The 22,776-nt window shown below is 43.4% G+C and overlaps 1 protein-coding gene across 1 annotated transcript in view; it reads right to left on the minus strand.

Annotated features, from left to right (window-relative positions):
• Positions 1–22,776, minus strand: part of CD247 (CD247 molecule) — a 210,843-nt gene that overhangs the window by 17,482 nt on the left and 170,585 nt on the right. Inside the window, exons 5-6 of the mRNA XM_082247017.1 lie at positions 20,611–20,643; positions 18,630–18,680 (exon numbers count right to left, since the gene is read on the minus strand). Of these exons, the coding sequence (XP_082103143.1) occupies positions 18,630–18,680; positions 20,611–20,643 (84 nt within the window). The remainder of the gene's footprint in view (positions 1–18,629; positions 18,681–20,610; positions 20,644–22,776) is intronic.

Below are 22,776 nucleotides of genomic sequence, written 5' to 3' on the forward strand. Positions count from 1 at the left end.
ACCGCTCACTGCTGCTCTCTCTTCTTGTGCAGGGTGACTGGTCTTGTCTCCACCCCCTCCTGTAGTTTTCTGCAGGCAGCCTCTAGTGGGTGGCGCCTGTTTGGTATATCCCTCCGCTCTGCTTTCTGCACAGTCTGCATGTGTAATGTATACCAGTGTATAACTTGCTAGAGAATTTGCCATGAAATGAACCTTGGGGGGTTGCCATTGCATGGGGAGTAACTACGGGGGCCGCAGGGGTTGCAAGTGAGACCTGGCCCCAAGCTTTAGGTAGCCTGTGCAGCCTTCCCTGTACACCTGGCCAGAAGGGGCGGCAGGGGTGAAAATTAGAGAAACCAATAACCTCCATTTTCCTTCTGCAGCACTGCTGGCTTCCCCTCTCCCCTCTCCTGCCGGCTGCTGAGGTGGGATGTGTCAGGGTGGAGAGTGGGGGCAAGGGGCAGTAAATATATCATTTACAAGCCCCTTCCTTTTCAGTCCATTCATAATTGAATAGTCCATTCATCAGTGTTTATTATGGTTCAGGTTGTGAATGAATGGGCAGCTCTGTACGGAGCTATTCCTGTCCATTCATTCTGTGCAGCTGAGGCTGCAGAGATGGAGATTGAGGGCTGTGTCCTCAATCTCCTTTCTCTGTCTCAAAGGTGAAACAAAGGTGAAAGGGTCCCACAGCGGGACCGTAATAAGGGGCCCCACAACGGGCTTGGAGGAAAGAGCCCCTTCATGGTTTCTTGCACCGGGGCACTGAAGTTTGTAGTTTCGCCTCTGCAGGGGAACCCTTCTAAAAATTCCTTTCGAGTCCCAGACCTGGAAGCATTCAGTATACACTGATCAGCCATGATTTTATGACCACTGACAGGTAAAGTGAATAACATTAATTATCTTGTTAAAATGGCATCTGAAAGTGGGTGGGATATATTAGACAGCAAGTAAACATGTCCCTGAAGTTGATGTGTTGAAAGCAAAAACATGGGCATTGCAGTTTGTTGTGTATGGGGCGGTGTAGCCGTAGACCGGTCAGGGTGCCCAGGCTGACCCGTGTCCACAGCCAAAAGCGCCTACAATGGGCACATGAGCATCAGAATTGGACCACAGAGCAATGGAAGAAAGTGGTCTGTTCTAAAACACTTTCTTTTACATCAAATGAATGGTCAGGTGCTTTTGCGTCACTTAACCTGGGAAGAGATTGCACCAGGATGCAGTATAAGAAGAAGGCAAGCCCGTGGAGGCAGTGTGATGCTTTGGGCAATGTTCTGCTGGGAAACCTTGGTCCTGCCATTCATGTGGTTGTTACTTGACTTGTATCACCTACCTAAACATTGCTGCTGACCAAGTACACCCCTTCATGGAAATTGTATTTCCTGATGGCAGTGGCCTCTTTTAGCAAGATAATGGGCACTGCCACACTGCAAAAATGGTTCAACAATGGTTTGAGGAGCAAAACATCAAGTTCGGGGTGTTGACATGGCCTCCAAATTCTCCAGATCTCAATCCAATCGACTGTCTGTGGGATGTGCTGGAAAAATAAGTCCGATCCATGGAGGCTCCTCCTCACAACATAATCTGCTACTGATTTCTTGGTGCCAGATACCACAGCATAATTTCAGAGGTCTAGTGGAGTCCATGCCTCACGGTCAGGGCTGTTTTGTTTTGGCAAAAAGGGGACCTACTCAATATTAGGTTGGTTGTCATAAAGGTGTGGCTCATCAGTGGATATTTACGTGTTCTAGATCAGTACTGAATCCAAGCTTCAGAATAGAGGCCAGACAATTGGCATTCTCAAAAACGTCACACCATGCCATTTTTCTTGTTCTAAGTTGTTGATCATACTCAAAAGAAGGTCACCAACTACATATTTCTCCAACGGCAGGTAATAGCTACACTGTTGGTGCTTCCCATGAACAAAAGTGTCATATATGGTGCGGTTGAGGAAAATTGTATAAATGGATAGGGACCCTAAGGTGGCTTAACACTATACAATATCATTGTGCATTCCCCTACTGATCTTCCAACAGCTATATACACTATATTACCAAAAGTTTTGGGATGCCTGCCTTTACACACACAAGAACTTTAATGGCATCCCAGTCTTTGCCTGTAGGGTTCAATATTGAGTTGGCCCACCCTTTGCAGCTATAACAGCTTCAACTCTTCTGGGAAGGCTGTCCACAAGGTTTAGGAGTGTGACTATGGGAATGTTTGACCATTCTTCCAGAAGCGCATTTGTGAGGTCAGGCACTGATGTTGGATGAGCTCGCAGTCTCCACTCTAATTCATCTCAAAGGTGTTTTATCGAATTGAGGTCAGGACTCAAGTTCAGGCCAGTCATGTTCCTCTACCCCAAACTCGCTCATCCATTTTTTTTATTGGCCTTGCTTTGTCCACTAGTCCTAATCATTTGGTGGAGGGGGGATTATGGTGTGGGATTGTTTTTGAGGTGTTGGGCTTGGCCCATAGTTCCAGTGAAGGGAACTCCTAAGGCGTCAGCATACCAAGACATTTTGGAAAAATTCATGCTCCCAACTTTGTGGGAACAGTTTGGGGATGGCTTTTTCCATTTCCAACACAACCAGTGCACAAAGCAAAGTCCATAAAGACATGGATGAGCGGGTTTGGGGTGGAGGAACTTGACTGGCCTGCACAGAGTCCTGAACTCAACCTGACAAAACAGCTTTAGGATGAATTAGAGTACAATTATCACAGTGTATGCTCATCAGTCATTTACAATCCATTTCCCAAATAACCTGTGACTGGTCATCAAGTAAGACAGGCCTAGGCAAGTCAACATCAGGTAGGGGTCAGTATATCCAGTAAAGAAGGCAACCAACACCAATACCCCTCCATCAACGGAGGAAGTTTACAGAAACGATTTATAAGATAATACATCATTGAGGCCAGGTGGAGTGGTGGCATTAAGTCTCTCAATCCACAGGGTCTCTCATTGCAAAATAGCCCTATCCCAGTCACCACCTCTTGGATCCTGGGGAACAGTCTCAAGAACTATGAATTTGACCACCTGAGCATTGAATCTAAGGTGTAAGCCAATATGGCGGCCTACAGTGGTTAGTTTTCCACTTTTGGAGTAATATAAGTGGTTACTGATCTATTGGAGAAACTCACAAATGGTCTTCCCCACATAAAAGGCATTGCAAATACATAACATAAGGTAAATTACCCCTCTTGTGTCGCAATTGGTTGGAGTACGGGGCGTAAAGAGTTCACCATTGGGTAATCTAAAGGTTATGCCTTTAAGGACCCAGGGGCAACGAGGACACTCTCCACAACGAAGAATGTCACGGGGACTAGTGGGGGAGCCTGTCTCAGTTTTGCAATGACTGCTAGTCTGAACGATCCCTGAGAGAAGATGCCCTGCAAAAAAACTATTTTGGAGTAGTCTTGATGTATTTATTAAGAATATGGTGGTCAGCTAACAAATGCCAATGGTTCTTTACTTTGTCTTTATACTTTTTCTTTATATTTTAAATATTTAATTTTTGTGTTTTTATCTGCAATTTATAAAGTTGGTGACAGGCTCTCTTTAAATACCTGCAGTATGTATATTACTATCCCTTGTTACATTCCTGTAAACCTCGATCTCTATGCTTAACAAGTATGTAGGGATAGGACACACCCCTTGCCACGCCCTCTTAAAGGAGAATTATACAACAAAAAGGGTTAAATCCACAAGTGATTTGTACATTTTTTTGCTACTAGTATTCCATTATATTGGCCTTTGAAATTTATAAATGCAGCAATTTAGAAATTAGATGAAAGGTTTAGCACTGGGAAACACTGTTTGAAAGATAAATAGTGCATTTTATATACAACTATATAGTTAAGACCAAAATGAGGGGCAAATGAGGAGGAAAGAGGGACAGAGGGACCTTGTTCCAATTCAGGGACAGTTGGGATCTATGGTAAATGTAGATTGAAACAAAGTTATTTGTATGATTGTTGAACCCAATTTTTTTTTTTATTTCCCCTTAAATTCCATGAATAATTTGTCAAGGGCAGAAATGACATGGGAATGTGACATGGCATGTTTAGATTAGGATTCCCGTCCGCTCAGCTTGTGCTATAATAATGAAGTTTGTATTGTTCTCCTCGGCCCTTGTACACACATAATATTCTAACATGCCTTAGGCTGTCCTGTGATCTCCCGTGGTCCTGATTTCTAAAAATATAATAGCAGGGGTGCAATGTTGTGTCTTATGCCCTGGGGCATACATCAGCTTTTAGCTGTACCTCTGTTTTTTTTTTTTTTTTTTTTTTTATAACAAGAAATCCTGTAGTATCTGATCACAGGCAGGCTTTCCTGCTCACTGTGTATAGAGCCTGGGTCAAAGCAAAGCGGAGGAATGGAACAAGGCGAGCTATTACAACATCTTTTCCAAGGGATTTACATTCTAATCCACAAATGTGTCACCATTTTTTTCGTTTTACATTTATTTATGCCGTTTACTATTAGTTTTGCTGTTGTCCCTGCTTAAAAAAAAAAAATCTGAAACATAGGGAAGCTTGCCTTTTTTCTAAACTTAATGAGGTGAAAGAAATTTTTAATTTAAAACTGAGCTCCTGCCTAGTAGCAAAATACAGGGTTGAAATTCACACATGTGAAATGTTTTACTTGCCAAAGGCTCTAAAAAATCTCATTAACTAGCGATGCAGGCGTTCCCTGTGGGACCGCACAACTAGGTCCGTGACCCCAACTTCAGCAGCGGCACAGTTGGTTCAAGAACGCACTCTCAGCAGTCAATAGGTCCCCAGCAGTGAGTCATCACTCTTCTCTACCCTACTGTCAGCAATTGTGCACTGCAAAAGAGCTTAATTGGCTGTTCAGCCCCTCCTTCTCCCAGTCTGAGTGCTGCTGTTCAGGGTACTATTGGCAGTTGATATCAGGACAAAAACAAATGCTTCCATTAGTTACATTTAAAGGATAAGTCCAGGCAAAACCTAACTAACGCTAAACCTGCTCTCTGCCACAGTCTAAGACTCATCTATCTAACCCCGTAAAGCAAAAATCACTGTACCTGCCTATTCTGCACCCGATCCTGTGATAGATTAGATAGATTAGTCTTAGAATGTGGCACAGAGCAGGTTTAGCGTTAGGCTCCATTCACACCTGGGTGTTTTTGAGCGTTTTTCAGCTCCAAAAACGCTCAAAATAAACGTTCCAAAACGCCCAACAAGTAAAACCCCATTCATTTAAATGGCCCCTGTTCACATCTGAGCATTTGCAAAACGCCTGTAGCTGAAAAAAGTACACAAGCTTCTTTTTGGGCTGATTACCAACGTTTTTGATAAATGTCAATGCCTGCCTCCAAAAACGGCTGGAAAAAACGCCTGAAAATCGCGGTAAAATTGCGGTTAAAAAAACGCGCGAAAACGCTACGCTCAAGTGTGAATGCAGCCTTAGTTAGTTTAGGCTTAAAGCGGTTGTAAACTCTACAAAACATAAATAAATAAATAAAACCTTGCAGGTTAATGCCATAATTTGCCAGTATGCATCACATATTAAGCACATTATGACAGACTTAGCCATAGCAACACAGTTTGAAAGGTATTTTAGTGATTTTTTGTTTAAATATAGGTAGCTCCCCATATTTATATGTTAATGAACTGGTTGGACTGGTTCATTAAGGACAGGAAAGGATTTAGGCAGGAAGTATGGGGAGGGAAAAGGACCTGAACAAAGCAATGTGCTTAAGACAAAGGATCAGGAGCAATTTTCTGAAGGATTCCAAGAAGCAAGAAGCAGTCTAGAGAGATCCTGGATAAAAGGAAGAAGACTCCATCACCAGGAAGAACCAGGTTAAGTAACTTTTTAGTGTATACCTTGCATACATTACCTATGCTCATTTGCGAGAAAGGATAGACAGCTTGTGCAACTGTATACCGTATGCATATTTTGTGATACTTTGTATGTTGTGTATTGTTTTTTCTACAAGTGAATACAGCATTTTTGTTTACTAAATCAAATTAATATACACTACAATGGTTTTTATGTTTCCTTGCTTTTACTGCAAAGAACCTTAATAGACATAGTAAAACAATAGGGGGCTTATCCGGGATTTGTGCTAAAGTTTAACTGAAGCAGACCTGTTTTCTCTGGTGTTATCTGTTGCTTGTGCTAGGAAAAATGTTGCACATGCTATTTAGAAAAAGCAAGGCTGCAGAAGTTTCTGGTGTCAAATAGAGCCCTCCAGCACTGAGCTGTCACGGCTCATAGCGATTTCATCTTCACCCTGGTCATCGTTTTCAGACTTGCGCTCTCTGACCATTTGAATGGTGAGCTTTGATGATGTCACCATCACAGCACAGCGGTCCCTGCATTCCATGCACACTGGGTGTTTCATGAATGCAGAGAGTACTGGGCATGCGCTAGTGAAGTCTTCTGCTGGAGCCGATCTTATAATCTACTAAACAGCACAAGTTAAAGCCATTTACAAGGCACCTAGAAGTAAGACTAAAAAGCTTACATGTGGGGCAAATTTTAAATTTTTACGTAAATATCACTTTAAGGAAGGGCTACATAATAACCCACATTTTAAATGTTACCTCCCGATTACTTTTACCATCCATGCATACATTCTATAATACATTGTGAATGTAAATACCTCTTTTTAAATGTTTTTCTATGTGGTCACACAACTGCAAAATTCTAGCTCTAATTCCATAGCTCTAAGGTGTTATTGGCTGGGATAATGCTCAAACCCATCAGCCAATGAGAAAAGGGGGGTAGAGCTGGGGCTTTGCAGTCATGTGACTGCATAGAAAAACCTAAAACAAAAGTATTTATCTTGTGATTTATTATAAAATATATACAAGGATTGTAAGAGCAATGGGGAGTCTACATTGCAAAATGGGTTTTTGTGTTGCTTTTCCATCCAACATATTGTGTAAAATTTTATATATCAGGGTAAGAGTCGTACTGTGACCATTCTCCTGGTCTGTGTGTTATCCCGGAAACCAATGGAGAATAAAGGGATGGCACTGTTCACCTTTCCTAACACAGTGGTTGAAGGATCCTTGGCAGAAGTTATGGCATACTCATGTAACAGATGATTAATTCCAGCCCACACCTTGATTATTCCATAAGTAATTATGTATATTGCAACTAAGGTACTGTATATCCACACTTAACAGGACCCATACTTGGTTTGCCACACAGAATGTCTAGGAATAAAATTGAACTGCTTCCACATTCCAACTCTCAGTGGCAGCCAACTGGAGCACCTATTGGAAGAAACATCTCTCGGTGATGTCCCACCACAGAGAACTTCTGGAAAACAAGTAGTGCTAAACCATAGAAAGGTGACAATTGATGTAGAATTGAATCTAAATATTGAATACAAATAAATTTTTAGGCACTTAACAGGCCTACCTATATGTTATTATTATTCTATGAATCCTTTTTCGATCCTTCTTTGAAGACTTCTTGGGGTAAACACTGAGGAAGCATGAATGTTTTATGGCCATAAATATTTGGTAACAAATGCCAAAGGTTATCCTGTACCTGGGTTGTTGTTTAAACACTTGCCGACCGCCCGCGGTGTATTTATTGTGGCAGTGTGGCTCTATTGTGCAAAACTCCATACCTGTACGTCGTTTTGTTCAATAGCCACTAGATGGCGCAATCACATCGGTGGAGTCACGATCATGCTGTGATTGGCTAAAGGGGATGTCAATTAGACCTGATGTCCGCCAGGCCAACCGCGATCATCTCCGGGAGAGGCAGAACGGCGGTCTGCCTATGTAAACACGGCACATCATCGTTCTGCAAGGTGACAAGATGGAGATCTTGTGTTTCTGCTAAGCAGGAACATGGATCTCTGTCTTTCCCCAATCAGTGCAACAACCCCCCCCCCCCCACATTTAGTAAGCACTGCCTAGGGACACATTTAACCCTTTTGTCACCCCTGATGTTAACCCCTTCCCTGCCAGTGTTGATAGTGCATTTTTTTTTCAGCACTCATCACTGTATTGGTGTCAATGGTTCCCAAAAAGTGTCAAAAGTGTCAGTTAGATATCCAATTTATCCACCACAATGTCGCAGTCCCGCTAAAAATCGCTGATCGCCACCATTACTAGTAAAAATAAATAAATTAAAATTACATAAAAAATATCGCATTGTTTGTAGACGATATCATTTTTGCGCAAACCAATAAATATACACTTATTCTGATTTATTTTTTTTAACCAAAAATATGTAGCAGAATACATATTGGCCTAAATTGATGAAAAAAATTAGATTTTTGACATTTTATTTCTAGATGTGTTTAAAAGCAGAAAGTAAAAAAATATAGTTATTTTTTTTCAAAACATTTTTTTTTTTTAGCGCAAAAAATAAAAACCGCAGTGGTGATCAAATACCACCAAAAGAAAGCTCTATTTGTGGGGAAAGAAAGGACATTAATTTTATTAGGGTACAGAGTCGCACGACCGCGCAATTATCAGTTAACCACTTAAGCCCTGGAAGATTTTACCACCTTCCTGACCAGGGCCTATTTTGCAATTCGGCACTGCGTGACTTTAACGGACAATTGCGCGGTCGTGCGCAAACTAAACTAATTTGATGTCCTTTTTTTCCCACAAACAGAGCTTTCTTTTGGTGGTATTTGATCACCTGTGCGATTTTTTGATCATGCGCTATAAACAAAAAAAGAGCGTCAATTTTGCAAAAATAACAATATTTTTCACATTTTTTATATGAAATTCCCCAAAAAAAAATGTAAAAACCAAAATTTTTTAACATTTTAGGCCAATTTGTTTTATGCTACATATGTTTGGTAAAAAAAAAATCACAAAAAGCGTGTTTTGATTGGTTTGCACAAAAGTTATCGCGTTTACTAACAAAGGGAAAGATTTTTGTCATTTTTGTTGTTTTTTTTTTTTAACGAGTAATGGCGGTAATCTGCGTTTTTTTTTGCGGGACTGCGACATTGCAGCGGACAGATCGGACCCTTGACTGACATTTTTGACACTTTTGGGGTTACCAGTGACATTACTACAGTAATCAGTGCTATACATATGCACTGTTACTGTAAAAATGACACTGGCAGTGAAGGAGTTAACTGTATTGGAGAGGGAGGGGTTAAGTGTGTCCTAGGGGCGTGTTTCTAACTGTGATTGGCTGTGGCTTGAGGTGTAAGAACAGAGATCAACGGTCCTACATAGTAGAACCGTCTGATCTCCATTCTTACACAGGGAAGAATGACAGGCGGCTTTGTTTACATCAGCCGCCTGCCTTTCTTTCGGTGTAACGGACGATCGCGAGTGAGTGGAGGACATCGGGTCCGCCGGGCACACGCGCAGGGGGGGGTCCGTGACCGCGCGGGAGCACGCCTCTGGCGGCACGCGCTCGCTCCATAGAGCCTCACAGGCTAGCGACGTAGTCCTACGTCGCTTTGCCTGTGAGGGGCTGACCGCCGCAGTAAATAGTCGTGCGGCGGTTGGCAATCGGTTAAGTAAAGCAGTGCTGTATCACAAAAAATGGCCTGGTCATTAAGCGGGAAAACCTTCCGGTCCAGAAGTGGTTAAGTTTGGTGCAACATCCCAACTTTAGCAACCTGTTCAGTTATGCTGTCAAGCTTTCCCAGTGTCTGTAAATGCTGTTGGCCAATTATGTACTGTACAGATTCCCATTACAAAACATGTAGCTGGCACTCTCTAAAGGGGGATGTCCCACACCTGTGCCAGTAAATGTCCAAGACAAGTGGTCTTGGCTGGATTCCTCAACACATCCTTCTATCGGAATTGAAGCCACTGATGTACCTTCAAAGGTTGCATTGGGTTCAGAAACTCTTGGACCCCAAGGGCTGGATTAGGCTCTTAGGGCTTGTGAGCTGTGATACCTCCTTGGCCCTACCATCATAGGGTGGCTCTTGTTATCCTTAGTTGCTACACAAAATGTATTAGGAGCAGCAGTTGGCTTCATTGTCTGTTGGGCAGTGTAGCGACTAGACAACTGAGTGCTTCAGATGCCCAGGAACCAAGAAAGACCATCAGGTGGGTGCAGACAGCAAAAAATAAATATTTTTGGGGAGCTCCCTGATTACTATATATGCCCAAAACACATCTGGGCACCCCATACAAAACAAAGACAAGACACCCAAGGGCCCTCTCTAAATAACGTAAGCTGTGCATGAACAAAACCAGGGCAGCAAGGCCTTGTCTACCAATTTCTAATTAACGACCTAGACACCCAAGTTGTATTTCACCGATATCTGATTTTATAACCTTCACGGCAAACAGAATGGCAGCAAGGCTACGTGAGCGAGAGACATAACCGACGCTGCACACTGAGACTTCTTGAAGCATGAGATCCGTCAGCGGCAGGATTGATGAGGCTCGCAGGAAAGGCGTGAGCGACGGCCCAGCCCTGGGAAAAAAACACAGAGATTTATTGATCCAGCGTTTTGGCCGGACCAAGATGGCTCCTCGCGAGGAAATCTTTGCCCACCACATCTGATGACACGCCGTTATTTGTGAGATGTTTGTTATTTTATATATTCTGTGCCCAAAACACAATGGGACTGACTGACAGTGAAAAATGCTGCGAGCATGTACATGGGGAAAATAAAAAAATAACTAAAATTTGTTATTTATCACTGGAACTATTGGGACTGAAAACAGAGAAGGGATCACAAAGCGACACATCGGAACAAAAGAAACAATTTGCTTTAAGGCTTTGTATAAATGTAATGAGAATCGAACCGAAGATCCAACGTTGTACTGTCACCTGTTATGTAAAGTGCCTTCATGAACCAGGTTTTCACGTATCATCACTTCCCCGCTAATCCAAGAGACAAGATAGTTAGTCTTTATTTTAGCTGTGGAAGGCACAATTCTTTCATACCACTGAACAACTGTGCAGCAACAACAGAGAGGAGCAAAATTACATTTAGCTACATAGTTGGCGAGGTTGAATAAAGATGCCCAGTCCATCCACGTGTGTGCTCACGTCCAATAATCATACCCCTTATCCCTGTATATTGTGAATATTTATTTCTACAAACTTCGGTTAAAATTGGAAATTTCGGCTAACTGCATTGCAGCCAATGGGGAAGGCAAAATGAAGGTGTTTTTTAAGCACTTCTGGACCGGAAGATTTTCCCCCTTAACCGGTTGCCGACCGCCGCAAGTACATATACTGCGGCAGTCAGCCCCGGCCAGGCAAAGTGACGTATGGGTACGTCACTTGCTTGTGAGCCAATAGCGGGCGAGCGTGCGCCCGCCCCAGCTCGTTCCCTAGGAAGTCCGTGCGTGTGACCCGCGGACCCGATGTCCGCCGGTCACTCGGCGATCGTCGGTGGAGAGGGAGAAAGGCAGGCGGCTGATGTAAACAAGCCGCCTGTCATTCTCCCCTGTGTAGGAATAGTGATCATACGGTTCTACTATGTAGGACCGTTGATCACTGTTCCTACACCAGTAGCCATGTCCAATCACAGTTAGAAGCACGCCCCTAGGGACACACTTAACCCCTCCTTCCCCAATAAAGTTAACCCCTTCACTGCCAGTGTCATTTTGCAGTAACAGTGCATATATATAGCACTGATTACTGCAGTAATGTCACTGGTAACCCCAAAAGTGTCAAAAACACTCCAAAGACATGCTGGTAGGTTAATTGGATCCTGTATAAAAATTGGCCCTACTATGTATGTATGAATGTGAGATAGGGACCTTAGATTGTAAGCTCCTTGAGGGCAGGGACTGATGTGTAATGTATATGTAAAGCGCTGCGTAAATTGACAGCGCTATATAAGAACCTGAAATAAATAAAAAATAAATCTACAACTACGGGAAAGATTTATGTCATTTTAATCGTTTTTTTTTTTTTACTAGTAATGGCGGCGATCTGCGATTTTTAGTGGGACTGCGACATTGCGGCGGACAGATCGGACCCCTAACTGACATTTTTGGCACTTTGTGGGGACCAGTGACATTACTACAGTAATCAGTGCTAAAAATATGCACTGTTACTGTGATAATGACACTGGCAGGGAAGGGGTTAACATTATGGGTGATCAAGGGGTTAAATGTGAGCCTAGGTGAGTGATTCTCACTGTGTGTGTGGGGGGGGGGCTTGTGAAATGGCCATAGAGACCTGTGATCCTATATAGAAGGATCACAGGAGCTCTGTGATCATTCCAGGGAGAAGAACGGTCAGATGTGTTTACAACAGCTGCCCGTCCTTCTCTCTCAGCGGGGAGCAATCGCGGGTGTCAGGTGGCAATCAGAGCCACCTGACCCGTGCATCGGAGTCTCCTAGCTGCAGGCGCGCAACCGACGTATACCCACGTCCGTTTGTGCAGGAGTGGCTGCCTGCCGAAGTATAACTACGGCGGGGGGTCGTTAACTGGTTAATCATTTTTTTTGACCTGAGTTTTTTTTTTTTTTTTTTTTAAGGTCAATGATTAGTTTAGCTGTGTCAGTCAACTTGACAACTAAACATGCGCGCCAAAAATTTTAATTTAATTTTGTTTCAGGTGCATTCCTATATTGAAGAATTTTATTTTCCTCATATTCGTTACGTTGAACTGATTCTTTTTCAGAATTCATTTGTATCTTTGGCATTTGTTTTGTAGATTCGTTGGTCCGGGTGGATTAAAAAAATGTAGCAGTAACGAATTTATAAAAAAAAAAAAAAAAAAAAGTAGCAGTTTTTCCAGAGGTTTGCTATATATTCAATATATTATTGAATTGGATGGATTCGAATCAGAAGGATTCAATGTTTTTGGACACTAATCCAACCCTCCAAGAGAAATGGAATGAGTTCATTGGAGAATATCGACTAACGTCATGTGCATCCGAATGAACGAATGGAACAAAATTGGGATCCATTCGTTATCTGAATTATTGAACAAATTAACCACATAACGACCGCTCACATTGCTGCTACTGCGGCAATGTGGCTCGTTATCGTCCAGCGACGTAGACCTACGTCGCTGGACTCCTCCCCTTGTGGCCGCCGGAGGCTCGCTCCCGCTGTGTTCAGTCACAGCGGGAGTCGGGCCAGGGGAGGAGCGGCGGTGATCGCCGCTGCTCTTCCCCGATCGTCGGGGAATCGAGTGTGGAGATCCGCCCGCCTGTGTAAACAAAGCGGGCGGATCTCCTAAGTGACAGGCAGGGTCAGATTGCAGGATTCAGCATAGCTGAACATGTGATCTGTCCCTGTGTCACTCAGTCACCTCCCCCCACACACGTTAGTAAGCACCAGGCATACATTAACCCCTCCCTCTCCAATAAAATTAACCCCTTCCCTGCCAGTGTCATTTTTACAGTAACAGTGCATATTTATAGCACTGATTACTGCAGTAATGTCACTGGTACCCCCAAAAGTGTCAAAAATGTCAGTCAAGGGTCCGATCTGTCCGCCGCAATGTCGCAGTCCCGCAAAAAAAATCGCAGATCGCCGCCATTACTCGTTAAAAAAAAAACACCAAAATGACAGAAATCTTTTCCTTAGTTAGTAAACGCAATAACTTTTGCGCAAACCAATCAAAATACGCTTATTGCGATTTTTTTTACCAAAAATATGTAGCAGAAAATAAATTGGCCTAAAATGATAAAAAATTTAGATTTTTACATTTTTTTTAGGGGAATTTCATATAAAAAAATGTAAAAAATATTGTTATTTTTTCAAAATTTTCGCTCTTTTTTTGTTTATAGCGCAAAAAGTAAAAATCGCACAGGTGATCAAATACCACCAAAAGAAAGCTCTGTTTGTGGTAAAAAAAAAGGACGTAAATTTCGTTTGGGTACGGCGTTGCATGACCGCGCAATTGTCAGTTAAAGTCGCACAGTGCCGAATCGCAAAAAGTGGCCTGGACGGAAGACAGCAAAATCCTCCGGTGGTAAAGTGGTTAAAAAATGTAATTAATTCCCTCATGGGGCCGAATTACTATCACATCATGTGATGTCATCCAAATGAAATCAATGCATTCATTCATTTCCTTATAATTTTCCTTTGACATTCATCACAATGTTAATTTTCAGATTTGAATATATCCGAATCCCGAATATTACATTTTCATTTAAAAAACAAATTATAAGGAAACAAAATGCACGTCTATGACTATGTCTATGGCTCTATGACTGATTTGTCTGTTTGATGGATCTGAGCACTAGGAACACACGCAGCTGCACATTCCACATTCTCTGCAGTAAGGGTTAATTAGTGTTTCACAGCACTGGGCATTTTACATTTGGACTTTTAAAGTTATATTGGGGTCACAAAGGGGTTAAGGATACAATGGTCTTTAACCCCTACTGGATCTCCCCATGTACATTTACTGCAATGGGGACGGCCTCTCTACACGAAATCACATACCTGTACGTGATTTCGCTCTTCCTAGTGTGGGGTGCACACGTGCACTGCTGACGACCACCTCCTGCTGTGATTGGACACAGTGGGAACCAATTAGCAGGTCCAGTGGACCTCGCCGATCGTTCCCGAGACAGACAGAACAGCAGTCTGTAAACAAGGCCAATCGCCATTCTGTGACAGGAGAAGACAGAGATCCTGTGTTTCTTCTCAGCAGGAACACGGATCTCTGTCTTCTTACAGTACAAGCACCTCCCCCACACAGTTATAAAGCACTCCCTAGGCACACCTTGAGCCCTTTAAACACCCCTGATGTTAACCCCTTCCCTGCCAGTGTCATTAGTACAGTTACAGTGCATATTATATACAGTAGCACTGATCACTGTATTGGTGTCACTGGCCTCTAAAAAAAGTGTCACTTAGTGCAGTGGTCCTCAACTCCGGTCCTCGGGGCCCACTAACAGGCCAGATTTTAAGTATTACCTTGGGGAGATGCAGACTAGAATACTGCAATCACTGAGCAGCAAATTATATCACCTGTGATGTAGTTTAGTTATCTTGCAAACCTGGCCTGTTAGTGGGCCCCGAGGACCGGAGTTGAGGACCACTGACTTAAGCCCCGTACACACGTACCGATCGTCGGCCGAACGATCGGCCGTCTTTTGTCCAGGGCTGTCTTGTCTGTTGAAAAGTGCAAAAGACTGCACATGAATTTTGTCGGCCAACAACAGCCGACTGCAGAAGTGATGTCATGTGATGGTTAACTTTCCTTGTCTTTTTTCTTCTCTGAGCATGCCCAGTCTTGCAAATCTGTTGTCTGTCGGCCGAATTCTGTACTGACTGGCAAACAATCGGCCGCTCTGGTGTTGGTGTACGGCCGACAATCGGTACGTGTGTACGGGGCTTTAGTGTCTGATTTCCCCGCCGTAATATCACAGTTCTGCTATAAGTCGCTTATCGCCACGATTACTAATAACAAAAAAGAAATAAATTAATAAATTCCATAAAAACATCCCATAGTTTGTAGACGCGATAACTTTTGCGCAAACTGATCACTATACACGCTTATTGGGATTTTTTTTTTTACCAAAAATATGTATCAGAATACATATTGACCCAAACTGAAGAATAAATTGTTTTTTTTTAAATTTTTTTTATTGGGAATTTTTTATAGCAGAAAGTAAAAAATATATTTTTTTTAATTTTTTCAAAATTGTAAGCCTTTTTTTTGTTTATAGCGCAAAAAATAAAAACCGCACAGGTGATCAAATGCCCCCAAAAGGAAGCTCTGTTTTTGGGAGAAAAAAAGGACACCCAATTTTATTTGGGTACAGCGTCGCACGACTGCGCAATTGTCGGCTAAAGTAACGCAGTGCCGTATTTCAAAAAATGGCTTGGTCGGGGGGGGGGGGGGGGGTTAAATCTTTCGGGGCTGAAGTGATTAAGGGGGTAAAACCTTCCGGTCCAGTAGTGGTTAAGCTTTGACAATAAAACCTGGTAGGTGATTGGTTTCTGTGCAGATCTGCACCAGATTTTATACTCTCCAGTTTTAGTAAATCCCTTTGTGTTTAGAGGAAATTCTACTGATTGTAAAATCAACTTCCTCATAGGTGTGCGCAGCCTATTGCATTAGGGTGTGCACCCCAAAGTTTAAATACACATGCATGTGTTTGCCTACATGTATATGGCCCCGTTACATTACTCTCTCTGCTGGCAAAGTGAAATAGAAGTGTGTGGCACTTCTCTTATGGCAGAGCAGGTCCGAGGGAGATCTTTCCCATCTCCTCGCTGGCAAACAGAGCGATAATGCTAATGTGCCCTAGGTGATTAGGGTGTGCCCAGGCACACCCGGCACACCCTGTGCGCACGCCTATGAACTTCCTCAAATCATATACTGTATATGAATATTTCGTACTCTGCGGTAGTGGATGAGGTCATGCAAATCCCTCCTTTACGCAACAAATCAGTGATGATGATGTACAAAGTGTAGCAGCAGCTACCAGCCAATGACATTTCAGTTTACCATTTGCTCAGCGAAACCTGAATTTCTACTGGAAATCCGAAATATTGAGTGTATTAATAAAGTAAGGCTGCCCATACATTATACAATTTTCTTGTACAATTTTTCTTTAGATTTACCAAAACTATGTAATAGGAGGTCAGATCTAAACACATTTAATTAGTATGTATTTAGGCAGGCCCTTGTACTACATGGTTGAAGGTAAATCTATCTGTATAATGTATGGCCAGCCTAAGGTAGCGCATTGAATCCTTCTCTATTCCCATGTCTCATTCCATCACACATCCCAAACATAAGAGGATTATTCCTCATTTCGGGACAGTGGGCCAAGCCATGCAGATTGCTGCTTTATGGGATTCTTATTTCTTTACAGCTCTTTTAGGCTTTTTGCCCTTCATCAGGGCAGCGTATGGAAACAATGGCTTCTATGGAGTAGGGCTTGGGACCCAATGAGACAATATAGGACTAAGCCTCCTATTTTTGGGTTATGTGATGGAATGAGACACGTGAATATGTGGCTTTACACTAAATAAAATGACATCTTCTGCTTTCCAGTACCAGAACAAAGAAATATTACATGTCTATTCCGTCTCCAGTGCGCCATCTGCTGTTTTACATTACATACTGCAAGATTCACATAAGACAGCAAAGAGGAAAAGCAATGCTAAAATTAGCCACTATTTTTAAAACCCATTGGAGTTGGTATACACTATATTACCTCAAAGTATTGGGACGCCTGCCTTTACACACACATCAACTTTAATGGCATCCCAGTCTTAGTCCGTAGGGTTCAATATTGGGTTGGCCCACCCTTTGCAGCTATAACACCTTCAACTCTTCTGGGAAGGCTGTCCACAAGGTTTAGGAGTGGGTCTATGGGGATGTTTGACCATTCTTCCTGAAGGGCATTTTTGAGGTCAGGCACTGATGTTGGATGAGAAGGCCTGGCAGTCTCTAATTCATCCCAAGGGTGTTCTATCGGGTTGAGGTCAGGACTGAAGTTCCTCCATCCCAAACTCGCTCATCCATGTCTTTATTGACCTTGTTTTGTGCATCATTTGGTGGAGGGGGCATTATGGTGTGGGGTTGTTTTTCAGGGGTTGGGCATGGCCCCTTAGTCCCTTAGTCCCAGTAAAAGGAACTCTTAAGGTGTCAGCATACCAAGACATTTTGAACAATTTCATTCTCCCAACTTTTTGGGAACAGTTTGGGGATGGCCCCTTCCTGTACCAACATTACTGTGCACCAGGGGGCAAACAAAGATAATAGACCTTGGACACCTTTGGGCACTTTAAAGAGAATAGTAATCCGGCACACATAGTGCCACCTCACCCTCCTGTCAAGCCCTGTTCCGAGCCACATTCCTGTCTGAATAATGTGTCCGGGTTTCAGGGGGACTGAAACCCGGACACATGATTCAAAACCCAGTCTGCCCGGGTGAATCCTGGACAGGTGGCAATCCTAACTGGGATACAGTGTCTACACAGACACAATTGCTGCTTCCAATTTGCCAGCCGTGTTGGTGGTGATGGTGGTGGTGGTGGTGGTGGGGGTGGGGGGGGGGACACTGTCTGCATTCGGGAACACGCACCCGCAAGGATATCAAATTGGGACCAGGGGCTGTGCCCATGCAGCTGCTGCATCCCAATAGACCCAAATAAATGGGCCTGTCTGCACGGACCACCTGTGCATCCTGTGCGGGAAAAGATGACCCTTCACACGAGTGTATGGATAGGTGCATCTGTGTAAATGAGGCTTAAATATAATTTTCACCACTGTTTGTTTCATTACCCACCAAAGGACTGCCACATAGCCGATATATTAATCAAGGGCACTGGTGCACTGCTATGGTAAGCTAGCTAATTCTCTCTTCACGGGGAGCGATCGTAGGTGCCCCCAGGATCGTTCCCACAGGCCGCCGTACAGGTATGGCGGGAACAGGTATTCACGGGAACCTGTCGACTTACCGCTGGTCGGCAAGTGGTTAAACATGAACATTTAGCTTTATTTTTTTAAATGAATTTTTTGTGCATAGACACAGCAGGTGTTCAAAGTCTCTCTGCAAAGATACAACCCCCTGCTGAGTCAGACCTCTGCATAGAGACAACTGTTTCCACACAGAGAATAAGGGTCCTTCTCTGCAGTATGCTGGCACAGGACAGACTTTTCTACTCCAAAGTTAGGACTGCTTTCCTAACAAAAGGAACTGTATGACTTTGAGCGCCTTAGTTCATCTAAACTGGTGGTTTAATGGGACCAATAAAAAAGAAATTAAAATCTCACCTTCACTCCAATCTCATTGTATGGATCATTCATCCTTTCCTTCTCAAGACCCTGAAAAACAGCAACATAAAAACATTCAGTTCAGTCCCGCTGACACTGACTGGCTCAGCAGATACATATATTTAGCTTCGGTTTATTCCCGTCTCTTTATAAGTATACTATAACAAAATATAGTAGGTACTAATGATTCCTTGGTCACAGGTAGCTTTTCATGTCATAACTGGCATGGCTTAAGACAGTTGGCCATTGTGGTGCTCAACTTGTGAACGATAATTCGATTTTCTTAATAGTGGATGACAAAGGCTTTAGTTTTGCACAAAACTGCCTTGTATTTAAGGGCTAGCTTTACACCTTTTACCCTAGAGCAGGGGTGTCCAAACTATAGCCCTCCAGCTGTTCAGGAACTACAATTCGCATGAGGCATTGTAGATCTCTGACATTCACAGGCATAACTAGGCCTGATGGGAATTGTAGTTCCTGAACAGCTGGAGGGCCATAATTTGGACACCCCTGCCCTAGAGGAACCTTTGAAAACATTTTAGGTCTCAGGAAACCACTGCTAAAACCAATTCATCAGTAGTCACTGGGAAGAATTCGCCTTGCATTGGTTATCACTGGGAAGAAGGACCCTTACGTTGATGGTCAGTGGGAAGAAGGACCCTTACATCGATGGTCAGTGGGAAGAAGGACCCTTACATCGATGGTCAGTGGGAAGAAGGACCCTTACATTGATGGTCAGTGGGAAGAAAGACCCTTACATTGATGGTCAGTGGGAAGAAAGACCCTTACATTGGTGGTCAGTGGGAAGAAGGATCCTTACGTTGATGGTCAGTGGGAAGAAGGATCCTTACGTTGATGGTCACTGGGAAGAAGGACCCTTACGTTGATGGTCAGTGGGAAGAAGGATCCTTACGTTGATGGTCAGTGGGAAGAAGGATCCTTACGTTGGTGGTCAGTGGGAAGAAGGACCCTTACGTTGATGGTCACTGGGAAGAAGGACCCTTACATTGATGGTCAGTGGGAAGAAGCACCCTTACGTTGATGGTCAGTGGGAAGAAGGACCCTTACGTTGATGGTCAGTGGGAAGAAGGACCCTTACATCGATGGTCAGTGGGAAGAAGGACCCTTACATTGATGGTCAGTGGGAAGAAAGACCCTTACATTGATGGTCAGTGGGAAGAAAGACCCTTACATTGGTGGTCAGTGGGAAGAAGGATCCTTACGTTGATGGTCAGTGGGAAGAAGGATCCTTACGTTGATGGTCACTGGGAAGAAGGACCCTTATGTTGATGGTCAGTGGGAAGAAGGATCCTTACGTTGATGGTCAGTGGGAAGAAGGATCCTTACGTTGGTGGTCAGTGGGAAGAAGGACCCTTACGTTGATGGTCACTGGGAAGAAGGACCCTTACATTGATGGTCAGTGGGAAGAAGCACCCTTACGTTGATGGTCAGTGGGAAGAAGGACCCTTACGTTGATGGTCAGTGGGAAGAAGGATCCTTACATTGATGGTCGGTGGGAAGAAGAACCCTTACGTTGATGGTCAGTGTGAAGAAGGACCCTTACATTGGTGGTCAGTGGGAAGTATGACCACCTTTCAAATAAATAAAAAAGATAATTCTCTTCAAGTGACGTTGGCCCTGGAACAATGAAGATACCATCAGATGGGAGGTTAATCAGCTACAGCTCAAGGAACCCCTAGCAACTTTGAAGGAAGCCTTGAGTTCTACAGAGCCCTGGCTGATAAAGTTCTTGCAGGAACATACAAATACAAATAGCATAAGTGTTTGGCTCGCCTGTCACATTAGATATTATCAACACAATATTTATTGTTTTAGTTACTCCCCTAACCGCATTAGGGGTTTTCCCCCAACAATTATTACCCAGAGTAGTTACTGTATATAATAGAGCTATGCAAAGATGGCTCCCTGCCCACCATGACCGTCACTGACCTGCACCATGGTCTGTGAAGATAACACTTACCTGGTAGACAGAATTATCCGGAGACCTGGGCTTCTGTGAAAGAGAAGAGAGATAGTTATACACAAATGTAGCATGTTACCCTAAATTTTTGCAAAATATCCAAATCTTAATCTGAACTACATGCCTATACATTAGTCTATTAAGCCAGTCACATAAGCATATGCCTTAGCAGCTGGTCATGTGATCTCTGCTGAACATGAGAATGAGACAAACTGATCTCCGAACCTTCCTTTCAACAGGGCCAGTGTAGCCCAATGCCAAGAGAGCTTGCAGGGCAAAGCTATGGTTTCTACAGCAAAGCTTGGCATTTTATGGCTTCTATTGACTTTAGTGAGTGCAATAGGAAATACTGGTTTCTAGATAACTTCAGTCCTCAAGACCTTCCCAAACATCTCTATTTCAAACTACTGAAGCAAGTGCAAAGATAGCGCTGGACCTGTAGCGTTATCTTAATGGTATTGTCATTTTCAGGTATTGATGTTAGTGTAAATGGTCTGGTTCCTGGGCAGAGGGCTTCTACACCCCAGAGGATCTCCACAGTCTCCTTGGCTTGTAGTGTATTGTAACAAGAATTGAAATTGAAGGGCCACTCCACTGCTAAGTGGTCCAGATACAACTTTATTCTATTAAAAGTCAGAGGTACAAGCAAACGCGTTTGGGGGGGGGGGGGGGGATGGGAGTCCAAACGCCCCCTTCGCCAGGACTTGACTGGCAACAATGTGCTGATGTCATAAACAAGCTGCTGGTAAGGCCTGTGCTTGTATTCCATACTGGACCAGTTCACTTCTGGCTTGTTCACATTGTTGCCAATCAAGCCCTGATGAAGGAGGCGCTTAGACAACCGAAACATGCTGCATAATTTTTAGATTGTACCCCTTAATAGAATAAAGTTGTATCTGGACCTCTAGGCAGTGGCACTTTAATTTCAATTCCCATTTCAAACTAGACTGCTTATCTTGGTTGGGGATCTCCTTTCAATGTACAGACCAGACAAGAAGGAAGCGTTAAAATGGAAGTGCACGAGGGAAAAACTTGTATGGTGTGTTTGTTTTTTGCCTTCAGATTTTGTTGGAGCTCTATAGACCACGTGTTGTGTAAAATCATCTTCTCCCCGGTAAACCCATGTCCTGAGCACACCTTAAAGTGGAGTTCCACCCATTTTTAATAAATTGGATTACATAGATGTATGTAATCCCCTTTAAAATGACTTTTACCAATGGAAAGTTTTTTTTTTCTTACTAGTAAATACCTTATTTTCTGCTTTATTTATCCTCTTCTCACTTCCGGGTCCGGTCAGCGATTACGTCATTCGGCGATTCGCAGTGTGTGCTGGGATGTATCTCAGGGCATGAAATCTCGCATTATTACACAGGAGATGAGCTGTACTGCGTGCTCTGCCCCGCCTCCTCTCAGTGAGCTCAGTGAGGATATAATGCTTTCAGTCCTTGCTCACTGAGAGGAGGCGGGGCGGAGGCGGGGCGGAGCATGGCCTCAAAACAATACATACAGTACAGCTCACTGAGAGGAGGCGGGGCGGAGGCGGAGCAGAGCACGCAGTACAGCTCATCTCCTGTGTAATACTGCGAGATTTCATGGCCTGAGATACATCCCAGCACACACTGCGAATCCCCGAATGACGTAATCGCCGACCGGACCCGGAAGTGAGAAGAGGATAAATTGAGCAGAAAATAAGGTATTCACTAGCAAAAAAAAAAAAAACTTTCCATTGGTAAAAGTCGTTTTAAAGGGGATTACATACATCTGAAGTCACTAAAATGGGTGGAACTCCACTTTAATATGTGATTTGATAATATCAGGGATACCCAGCTCCCCCCCAGCAGATCCAAAACAGCAGACATCTGAAGTTTTATGTCTAGTTTCTTATGGTATAAAGGTGAATGGCAAGAGAGTGTAGTCAAACCAAATGCCCATCTGAAAGTCCCCACTAAATCTGGCTGCAATCCATCATGGGAAACCCAAATTGAAACAGAACTAAGGCAAACTGAGAAGATTCTTAACTTAAGGATAATATCCATATGTGCCCCATTGAGAGGATTTTCCTTCACTTCCTGTCCTGGAAACGCAACAGGAAGTGGTAGGAGGTCTTTTCAAACTGACCTCCTAGACAGCTGTCACCAGAACAGGTCTCCTCATTGGAAGATTTCC

The sequence above is a fragment of the Pelophylax lessonae genome (assembly GCF_965119305.1).
Source record: "Pelophylax lessonae genome assembly, chromosome: 2".
NCBI classification, from domain to species: Eukaryota; Metazoa; Chordata; class Amphibia; order Anura; family Ranidae; genus Pelophylax; species Pelophylax lessonae.